Below are 11,854 nucleotides of genomic sequence, written 5' to 3'. Positions count from 1 at the left end.
ATTACAGGCCTCTCTCATCTTTTTAAGTGGGAGAACTTGCACAATTGGTGGCTGACTAAATACTTTTTACACACAACACCCCCCCCCCCCCCCCCCCCGCCACACACACACACATATCCATTCTCTGCCACATACACAAACGTTGACATACTCTGGTATTCCCTCCACTTTCTATAATTTTATGAATTAACACACACACACACACACATATATAATGCCCACGGTGCACAGACGCACACAAACACACACCAGGCTGTGTTTCCGGAGGAGTCAGTGCTCCAGTGTTCACACCAGTCTAAACTCCCACACACTGACACCAGGGATAACAAGACCCACGCTGGAGCACACCGCATGAAGAGTGACTAGTAGTGAGGTCTCTGGTGATGTGTCTGTGCATACATATTTACATATTTACATATTTACATATTTACATATTTACAAGAATGTATTTTGTCTACAAGTGTGTATCCGGCTCGACACTTTGTGTGTTGTGTGCATGAGTGTGTGTGTGTTACTGACCTTGGAGTGTGTATCCGGCTCGACACTTTGTGTGTTGTGTGCATGAGTGTGTGTGTGTTACTGACCTTGGAGCGTGTATCCGGCTCGACACTTTGTGTGTTGTGTGCATGAGTGTGTGTGTGTTACTGACCTTGGAGCGTGGAGGAGCGCGGATGAACCATTTGCAGTCCACAGCCTCTGTAGCTAACGCTTTTCCATCTCTGGTGATCTGATTGGACTCAACTATCCCCTCTGGTCCTCCCATGTCAAACTCACAGACTGGAGACGCACGCACGCACGCACGCACGCACGCACGCACGCACGCACGCACGCACGCACGCACACACACACACACACACACACACACACACACACACACACACACACACACACACACACACACACACACACACACACCAGTGAACAGAGGCAAATGATGGGAGTCGAACAAAGACAGAAAACACACAACACAACGTAACATAATACAACAATACAAAACAAGAGAGAGAGAGAGAGAGAGAGAGAGAGAGAGAGAGAAGAGAGAGAGAGAGAGAGAGAGAGAGAGAGAGAGAGAGAGAGAGAGAGAGAGAGAGAGAGAGAGAGAGAGAGAGAGAGAGAGAGAGAGAAAGAGAGAGAAAGAGAAATACCTACAGGGCAGAGGCTGGGGCCCGCCAAGGTCTCCAAAATCCGGATCTGGAGAACAGGAAAATAGAGGGAAAGGAGAAAGACAGAGAGAGACATACATTTTTAATAAGACATAATACACTGTAAACAGCTAATACCTTCCTTAGTTGTAAACAGCTAATACCTTCCTTAGTTGTAAACAGCTAATACCTTCCTTAGTTGTAAACAGCTAATACCTTCCTTAGTTGTAAACAGCTAATACCTTCCTTAGTGGCAGGGAGGTAACACCTTCCTTAGTTGTAAACAGCTAATACCTTCCTTAGTGGCAGGGAGGTAACACCTTCCTTAGTTGTAAACAGCTAATACCTTCCTTAGTGGCAGGGAGGTAACACCTTCCTTAGTGGCAGGGAGGTAATACCTTCCTTAGTGGCAGGGAGGTAACACCTTCCTTAGTGGCAGGGAGGTAAAACCTTCCTTAGTGACAGGGAGCTAATACCTTCCTTAATGGCAGGGAGCTAATACCTTCCTTAGTGGCAGGGAGGTAATACCTTCCTTAGTGGCAGGGAGCTAATACCTTCCTTAGTGGCAGGGAGGTAATACCTTCCTTAGTGGCAGGGAGGTAATACCTTCCTTAGTAGCAGGGAGCTAATACCTTCCTTAGTGGCAGGGAGCTAATACCTTCCTTAGTGGCAGGGAGGTAATACCTTCCTTAGTGGCAGGGAGGTAATACCTTCCTTAGTGGCAGGGAGGTAATACCTTCCTTAGTAGCAGGGAGGTAAAACCTTCCTTAGTGGCAGGGAGCAACAGCGTTTCATAGCGTTTGAGATTCCCTTCTGGAACTGATCTGATAGCAAACTTGTGAACACTGGATAAACAACTTTAATAATGTTAAGTAGATTGCCTGAGTCGTAGGACTACCTTCTGGGCATGTCTCTAGTCACACATGCCACTACAATACCTTCTGGGCATTTCTCTAGTCACATGCTACCTTCTGGGCATTTCTCTAGTCACACAATACCTTGGTAATGGAAACTCATTTAGAATGTGTGTGTGTGGAGGTCAACTAGCCACTACAATACCTTGGTAATGGAAACTCATTTAGAATGTATGTGTGGAGGTCAACTAGCCACTGCAATACCTTGGTAATGGGAACTCATTTAGAAAGTGTGTGTGGAGGTCAACTAGCCACTACAATACCTTGGTAATGGAAACTCATTTAGAATGTGTGTGTGTGGAGGTCAACTAGCCACTACAATACCTAGGTAATGGAAACTCATTTAGAATGTGTGTGTGTGGAGGTCAACTAGCCACTACAATACCTTGGTAATGGAAACTCATTTAGAAAGTGTGTGTGGAGGTCAACTAGCCACTACAATACCTTGGTAATGGAAACTCATTTAGAATGTGTGTGTGTGGAGGTCAACTAGCCACTACAATACCTGGGTAATGGAAACTCATTTAGAATGTGTGTGTGGAGGTCAACTAGCCACTACAATACCTTGGTAATGGAAACTCATTTAGAATGTGTGTGTGTGGAGGTCAACTAGCCACTACAATACCTTGGTAATGGAAACTCATTTAGAATGTGTGTGTGTGGAGGTCAACTAGCCACTACAATACCTTCGTAATGGAAACTCATTTAGAATGTGTGTGTGTGGAGGTCAACTAGCCACTACAATACCTTGGTAATGGAAACTCATTTAGAATGTGTGTGTGTGGAGGTCAACTAGCCGCTACTAGCTGTCCCCTGATTTGACATCACCTTACGTGGATGCACGTGCACACACACACACACACACACACACACACACACACACACACACACACACACACACACACACACACACACACACACACACACACCTTCCATCATTGTATAAGGGGAGGAGATGTTGTTTTTCATGTGAAGTAGAAAGTAGAATATCTGTGGAGGAAAAGTCTCTTAAAATGATTCAAAATCTTAAAAACCTTGAGCGCTAATCCAAATAAAAACCAGTGTCACAGCCCTAACAAACACTTGTTTACTTATTACAGTTTTTTTCGATTGCTAAACGACAGTGGACACAACTGGAGTCACATGTGCAAAACTCTAACTACAGTCTGCACTACCAACAGTCACCTGAGCTAAACAGTTCACATCACCTGCAAAACTCATTCCAAGCAACACAACTCTTAACACATGGCTCAAAACACGCCTCACTGAGATAACACACACTGTCACTCAGAACACACTGAGAGTAAAAACACTAGCATCAAACACCACTACAGAAAATACAAACTTTTCATCTTTACAGTTTGAACAATTTCAGTGACTTCATACAAAGTAATATTTTCTTCAAAGAAAAGAGTGACATTCTTTCACATGATTTATTACAATTTTTAGAACATAACAATTCTTTAAGGTAAATGAAAATTAGCAGTTTCCTTCAATAGTAATTTACGGAATTACAGTACTGAGAAAAAAAAGGTAGAAACTAAAAGTTCATACTGTAATTCGAACAAATAATTGAGGGGCTAATCCTGCCTCTCTCTAGCATCAGGCCACAGGTTTTCTTCAACATCACATCTAATGTTTTCTCTTGCCATGCACCTGGGGAAGAACCTTCTGGAGTGCCTTATCCATCCCTGGCAGTCCTCTGGACTCGTGTCCTCACATCCGGCACGCATGGCTTCCAAAATAGACATTTGGTCATGTGGGTGGTGACCAAACACTTTCCACCTCCAGGCAGAGAAAAACTCCTCTATTGGGTTGAGGAAGGGTGAATATGCAGGCAGGTACAAAACCATAAATCTGTGATGTGCTGCAAACCAATCTGTGACAGCTGCAGAGTGGTGAAAAGCAACGTTATCGCAAACTATGATAAAAACTTGGCGGTTTCTTACTGGCTCCCCCTGTTCTGCTGGCACTAGCTGAGCATAGAGCTGTTCTAGGAAAGCTATAAGCCTTTCTGTGTTGTATGGGCCAATGAGTGGTGTGTTGAGAAGCAAACCATCATTGGCCATTGCAGCACACATGGTGATATTTCCCCCCCTTTGGCCTGGAACCTCCACAGTGGCCCTTTGACCTATAACATTCCTTCCTCTGCGCCGTGTTTTGGCAAGGTTAAATCCAGCTTCATCGATAAATACAAATGAATGTGGTCTTTCCAGTGCTTCCACCTCCATTACTCTCTGAAAAACAGTAAGTGCACAGTTTTACTGTAGAAATGCTAGTGTTTTTTTTTACTGTAAATATTTTGTATAGCTGTGTACGTAACCTCAGACGTCTTACATGGACATACAGTGCCTTGCGAAAGTATTCGGCCCCCTTGAACTTTGCGACCTTTTGCCACATGTCAGGCTTCAAACATAAAGATATAAAACTGTATTTTTTTGTGAAGAATCAACAACAAGTGGGACACAATCATGAAGTCGAACAACATTTATTGGATATTTCAAACTTTTTTAACAACTCAAAAACTGAAAAATTGGGCGTGCAAAATTATTCAGCCCCTTTACTTTCAGTGCAGCAAACTCTCTCCAGAAGTTCAGTGAGGATCTCTGAATGATCCAATGTTGACCTAAATGACTAATGATGATAAATACAATCCACCTGTGTGTAATCAAGTCTCCGTATAAATGCACCTGCACTGTGATAGTCCCAGAGGTCCGTTAAAAGCGCAGAGAGCATCATGAAGAACAAGGAACACACCAGGCAGGTCCGAGATACTGTTGTGAAGAAGTTGAAAGCCGGATTTGGATACAAAAATATTTCCCAAGCTTTAAACATCCCAAGGAGCACTGTGCAAGCGATAATATTGAAATGGAAGGAGTATCAGACCACTGCAAATCTACCAAGACCTGGCCGTCCCTCTAAACTTTCAGCTCATACAAGGAGAAGACTGATCAGAGATGCAGCCAAGAGGCCCATGATCACTCTGGATGAACTGCAGAGATCTACAGCTGAGGTGGGAGACTCTGTCCATAGGACAACAATCAGTCGTATATTGCACAAATCTGGCCTTTATGGAAGAGTGGCAAGAAGAAAGCCATTTCTTAAAGATATCCATAAAAAGTGTCGTTTAAAGTTTGCCACAAGCCACCTGGGAGAAACACCAAACATGTGGAAGAAGGTGCTCTGGTCAGATGAAACCAAAATTGAACTTTTTGGCAACAATGCAAAACGTTATGTTTGGCGTAAAAGCAACACAGCTCATCACCCTGAACACACCATGCCCACTGTCAAACATGGTGGTGGCAGCATCATGGTTTGGGCCTGCTTTTCTTCAGCAGGGACAGGGAAGATGGTTAAAATTGATGGGAAGATGGATGGAGCCAAATACAGGACCATTCTGGAAGAAAACCTGATGGAGTCTGCAAAAGACCTGAGACTGGGATGGAGATTTGTCTTCCAACAAGACAATGATACAAAACATAAAGCAAAATCTACAATGGAATGGTTCAAAAATAAACATATCCAGGTGTTAGAATGGCCAAGTCAAAGTCCAGACCTGAATCCAATCGAGAATCTGTGGAAAGAACAGAAAACTGCTGTTAACAAATGCGCTCCATCCAACCTCACTGAGCTCGAGCTGTTTTGCAAGGAGGAATGGGAAAAAAATTCAGTCTCTTGATGTGCAAAACTGATAGAGACATACCCCAAGCGACTTACAGCTGTAATCGCAGCAAAAGGTGGCGCTACAAAATATTAACTTAAGGGGGCTGAATAATTTTGCACGCCCAATTTTTCAGTTTTTGATTTGTTAAAAAAGTTTGAAATATCCAATAAATGTCGTTCCACTTCATGATTGTGTCCCACTTGTTGTTGATTCTTCACAAAAAAATACAGTTTTATAGCTTTATGTTTGAAGCCTGAAATGTGGCAAAAGGTCGCAAAGTTCAAGGGGGCCGAATACTTTTGCAAGGCACTGTATTGGTATCTTTGCTCTTTTAACCGTTCACTGTTTCTCTCGAACGGTACAGTGTATAAGTGTTTCATTGTAACTTGGTGTTTCTTTAGGACTCGAGCAATAGTTGTTGTGCTGACAGAATTAACATTTTCAAATATATCATTATCAGCCAGCACTCTATCTTGAATCTCCCGCAGTTTTATTGCATTGTTGACAACAACCATGTCAACAATAGCATTTTCCTGCGCATCTGAAAATATTTTTCCTCTTCCCCCTGTTGGGGGCAGCCTTTGGGTCCTGTTGTAAAAATATATTTTACAGTCAAACTTACTGTAATATATATCTGTGTAAATATTCTATAATTGCAATACAAAATAGATTCCTGTAATGTTTTCATTTACTGTAAGGATGTAACTCTCACCTGTTTGCATGATGGAAAATTCGCATTACAGATGCCACTGTGGATTTTTGCAGATTGGGTTGCACCCTCAACCCTGCCTCTCTCAATGAGAGACCATGGTTCACGACATGGTCTATAAGTGTAGCCCTTATTTCATCTGAAATAACAGCTCTTTGTCTTCTTTGTCTTCCTCCACGCATCCGCCCTCTCCCTGCCACCCTTCTCCCTCCACGAACCCATCTTCCTTGTTCCATTTCCAAAATGAGTCTTTCTGAGTTCTACCTATATATACTGTAATATGTGTGTGTGTTCACTAACAAGTCTAAAACAAGACACCTGCTTAGCCTTTCAGCTGAATATGCAATCAGCAGTGTTTGAAAGGCACAAGGCTGAAATCTATTCTGTTTTGAATGTGTGGTTCACAGTTTTGACAGCAGTGTGTTAGCATTTGAACAAAGTGCTGTAAATCCACAGTGTTGTGCAGGTTGTGGTTAAAGTCATGGGATAAGTGTGTAGAGTTTTGAAAACTGTGTTCAAGCAATGAAAAACGAACTAGAGTTTGGTCCACATGAACTGCTGCTGTGCAGACTGTAGTTAGAGTTTTGCACATGTGACTCCAGTTGTGTCCACTGTCATTTAGCAATCGAATAAAACTGTAACAGATCTTCAAAATTACAATATACTGTATACAATATACAATATACAATATACTGTATACAATATACAATATACAATATACTGTATACAATATACAATATACAATATACTGTATACAATATACAATATACAATATACAATATACAATATACTGTATACAATATACAATATACAATATACTGTATACAATATACAATATACTGTATACAATATACAATATACAATATACAATATACTGTATACAATATACAATATACAATATACTGTATACAATATACAATATACTGTATACAATATACAATATACAATATACTGTATACAATATACAATATACAATATACTGTATACAATATACAATATACTGTATACAATATACAATATACAATATACTGTATACAATATACAATATACAATATACTGTATACAATATACAATATACAATATACAATATACTGTATACAATATACAATATACAATATACTGTATACAATATACAATATACAATATACAATATACTGCTCTGAAGTCGATCCTTCCCTAAACATATTTCTGTAATATATATTTTTACTTCTGGAAGCTTCTGACACACTTTGATTTTGTTTTTGTTTGTGTGATATAATGCATTTATGGGAACAGGTAGGAAACCCTTCCCCTCAGGTTCTGGCCATAGATGTGAGTAAACATAAACAAAATTATTTTTATTTTACCTTTATTTAACTAGGCAAGTCAGTTAAGAACAAATTCTTATTTTCAATGACGGCCTAGGAACAGTGGGTTAACTGGTCTAAGAACAGTGGGTTAACTGGTCTAGGAACAGTGGGTTAACTGGTCTAGGAACAATGGGTTAACTGGTCTAGGAACAGTGGGTTAACTGGTCTAGGAACAGTGGGTTAACTGCCTGTTCAGGGGCAGAACGACAGATTTGTACCTTGTCAGCTCGGGGGTTTGAACTTGCAACCTTTCGGTTACTAGTCCAATGCTCTAACCACTGATGTCCGTGTTCTATGGCTGGTGTGTATTGTCTTTACTGAACCAGCTTCAGGCATTACGCGCATGACATCACTGCTCTGTGTGTGTTTCTTCTTGGTTTTTTTTATCCACTAACAGCATTACACATGTCCAAAAAATGTATTACAGTGGAACCTCCAGTTCACTTTCATTTTACAGATGACACAAGTGCTTAATATTTTTTTACGCCGCAAGCCATGTTCAGCTAAGGACATCACCCTCATAAAAACCATGCATTTGCCCTGATTGGCTCAAGCTCGATCCAGCTACATAGTCAGTGGCAGCTGCTCGCTGATTGCACAGCGTGAGCACCTTGTCTAGTGGAAACCGTCTCCAAGTACATTTTATTGTTCTCCTTTCTAACAGCGATCCTGTCAGAGCCTCAGTCTACAACTCTAGAGAGAGAGAGATGGAGAGAGACAGAGACAGAGAGGAGAGAGAGGGGAGAGAATGAGGGATAGAGAAAGAGAGGGGAGAGAAGGAGAGATAGAGAAAGAGAGGGGAGAGAGGGAGATAAAGAGAGGAGAGAGAGAGAGAAAGAAAGAGAGAGAGAGAGAGGAGAGATAGAGGAAGAGAGAGAGAGAGAGAGAGAGAGAGAGAGAGAGAGGAGAGAGAGAGGAGAGAGATAGAGGAAGATAGAGAGAGAGAGAGAGTAGAGAGAGGAGAGAGGGAGAGAGAGAGAAAGAGAGAGGAGAAAGAGAGAGAAAGACAGAGAGAGAGGAGAGAGAGAGAAAGATAGAGAGAGAGAGGGGGGAGAGAGAGAGATAGAGGAAGATAGAGAGAGAGAGAGAGTAGAGAGAGGAGAGAGGGAGAGAGAGAGAAAGAGAGAGGAGGAAGAGAGAGAAAGACAGAGAGAGGAGAGAGAGAGAAAGATAGAGAGAGAGAGGAGAGAGAGAGCTAGAGGAAGATAGAGAGAGAGAGAGAGTAGAGAGAGGAGAGAGGGAGAAACATTTTTCTAAAACATTTTATTTTTTGTTTCTGATGTTGCATTTCTTCTCAAATTTGCTTTCAATACTGCTTTTTGGAATATGCAATTGATGTGTTGAGTAGCTGAATTGTCACATTCTTTATTGTTTTGGTATTGTGACTTATTGAAGAACTGTATTGAGTTCATCATTTCAATTGAGTTCAATGTTTCAATGAATCTCTCTGCTGTGTTTGGAGCCCATCTGTACGATTGGTTTATGTTGTAGAGTTTATTGGGCTGTTTTATTTAATGCGTATTGCTGGTTCATTTCTTCAGAAACATGTTGATCTGTCTGTGATCTGACAATGGTGTCTGTGGTCTGATAGTAAATGCACTCATGGAGGAGGGGTCAATGTCAGTGATGGCATAATCAACTACACTTATCCCAACAGCTGAGCAGTAAGTAAACTGACCTAAAGAGCCCCCTCTGATTCTACCATTAAGCATGTAGAGGCCTAAGTAAACTGACCTAAAGAGCCCCTTCTCATTCTACCATTAAGCATGTAGAGGCCATAGTAAACTGACCTAAAGAGCCCCCTCTGATTCTACCATTAAGCATGTAGAGGCCTAAGTAAACTGACCTAAAGAGCCCCCTCTGATTCTACCATTAAGCATGTACATGTAAGAGTCCCCTCTGATTCTACCATGTACAGGCCTAAGTAAACCTAAAGAGTCCCCTCTGATTCTACCATTAAGCATGTACAGGCCTAAGTAAACTGACCTACAGAGCCCCCTCTGATTCTACCATGTACAGGCCTAAGTAAACCTAAAGAGTCCCCTCTGATTCTACCATGTACAGGCCTAAGTAAACTGACCTAAAGAGCCCCCTCTGATTCTACCATTAAGCATGTACAGGCCTAAGTAAACCTAAAGAGTCCCCTCTGATTCTACCATTAAGCATGTACAGGCCTAAGTAAACCTAAAGAGTCCCCTCTGATTCTACCATGTACAGGCCTAAGTAAACCTAAAGAGCCCCCTCTGATTCTACCTTTAAGCATGTACAGGCCTAAGTAAACCTAAAGAGGCCCCTCTGATTCTACCATTAAGCATGTACAGGCCTAAGTAAACTGACCTACAGAGCCCCCTCTGATTCTACCATGTACAGGCCTAAGTAAACCTAAAGAGTCCCCTCTGATTCTACCATGTACAGGCCTAAGTAAACTGACCTAAAGAGCCCCCTCTGATTCTACCATTAAGAATGTACAGGCCTAAGTAAACTGACCTAAAGAGCCCCCTCTGATTCTACCATGTACAGGCCTAAGTAAACTGACCTAAAGAGCCCCCTCTGATTCTACCATGTACAGGCCTAAGTAAACTGACCTAAAGAGTCCCCTCTGATTCTACCATTAAGCATGTACAGGCCTAAGTAAACCTAAAGAGTCCCCTCTGATTCTACCATTAAGCATGTACAGGCCTAAGTAAACCTAAAGAGTCCCCTCTGATTCTACCATTAAGCATGTACAGGCCTAAGTAAACCTAAAGAGTCCCCTCTGATTCTACCATTAAGCATGTACAGGCCTAAGTAAACCTAAAGAGTCCCCTCTGATTCTACCATGTACAGGCCTAAGTAAACCTAAAGAGTCCCCTCTGATTCTACCATTAAGCATGTACAGGCCTAAGTAAACCTAAAGAGTCCCCTCTGATTCTACCATTAAGCATGTACAGGCCTAAGTAAACCTAAAGAGTCCCCTCTGATTCTACCATTAAGCATGTACAGGCCTAAGTAAACCTAAAGAGTCCCCTCTGATTCTACCATGTACAGGCCTAAGTAAACTGACCTAAAGAGCCCCCTCTGATTCTACCATTAAGCATGTACAGGCCTAAGTAAACTGACCTAAAGAGCCCCCTCTGATTCTACCATTAAGCATGTACAGGCCTAAGCCATCTACAGAGATGCACTCCTTCCCATTTTTGTTCAGTATTTGGTCAGGACTATTCCTATTATTTATAAAAGGGTTACTGTACAAGGAGGGGTGTCCAAATGTGTGGTGGTTACCCCCCGCATCAGTGTAGTCAGGCTCAGAACCTGTTCTTGCATTGAAATCTCCATAAAGAAGCACTTTACCCTCTGCCTGAAATGTAATGATTTCTGTCTGGAGATGATCAGAAAACGGGTCATCATAATCATTGGTCTGACCACATCTGCACGGGGAAACTTGAATATGGCAGTGAATGAACTCAAAGAAAAAGCCCGCAGAGCATTGTACACAATAAAAATGAAATTATTCAAAATCAACATCCCAATTAGAATTTGGACCCAAATATTTGACAGTGTAATCCTACCAATAGCTCTTTAGAGAAGTGAGGTTTGGGGGCCACTCAATAAACTGGATTTTAAATTTTGGGACAAACATCCAATTGAAGCCCTACATGCAGAATTCTGTGGTATAATTCTACAAGTCCAGAGAAATACACCAACTAATGCATGTAGGGCAGAATTGGGCCGCTTTTCAGCGGAAATGAAAATACAGACAAGATCATAAAAATGTTGGCTACATCTAAATTCAAGTCCAAATTCAAGTCTGCAATTTAAAGCACTTCAAAAACAAGAACTGAGCCCTGAATCGAGGCCTCTCAGTCAGCTGGGGTTGGACCCAACCAACCAAGCTGAGCCCAGAAACGAGCCCTCTCAATCAGCTGGGGTTGGAACCAACCAACCAAGCTGAGCCCAGAATCGAGCCCTCTCAGTCAGCTGGTGTTGTACCCAACCAACCAAGCTGAGCCCAGAATCGAGCCCTCTCAGTCAGCTGGTGATGGACCCAACCAACCAATCGAGCCCTCTCAGTCAGCTGGTGTTGGACCCAACCAACC

At 41.9% G+C, this 11,854-nt stretch overlaps 1 protein-coding gene across 1 annotated transcript in view; it reads right to left on the bottom strand.

Moving 5' to 3' along the window:
* LOC139366903 (neuropilin and tolloid-like protein 1) overlaps nt 1–11,854 on the bottom strand; it is a 217,363-nt gene that overhangs the window by 76,759 nt on the left and 128,750 nt on the right. Inside the window, exons 5-6 of the mRNA XM_071104647.1 lie at nt 1,150–1,191; nt 650–777 (exon numbers count right to left, since the gene is read on the bottom strand). Of these exons, the coding sequence (XP_070960748.1) occupies nt 650–777; nt 1,150–1,191 (170 nt within the window). The remainder of the gene's footprint in view (nt 1–649; nt 778–1,149; nt 1,192–11,854) is intronic.

Source organism: Oncorhynchus clarkii, chromosome 15 (assembly GCF_045791955.1).
Source record: "Oncorhynchus clarkii lewisi isolate Uvic-CL-2024 chromosome 15, UVic_Ocla_1.0, whole genome shotgun sequence".
Taxonomy (NCBI): domain Eukaryota; kingdom Metazoa; phylum Chordata; class Actinopteri; order Salmoniformes; family Salmonidae; genus Oncorhynchus; species Oncorhynchus clarkii.
The sequence above is the reverse complement of the archived record's forward strand: the minus strand, read 5'-3'. Positions and strand labels throughout refer to the sequence as shown.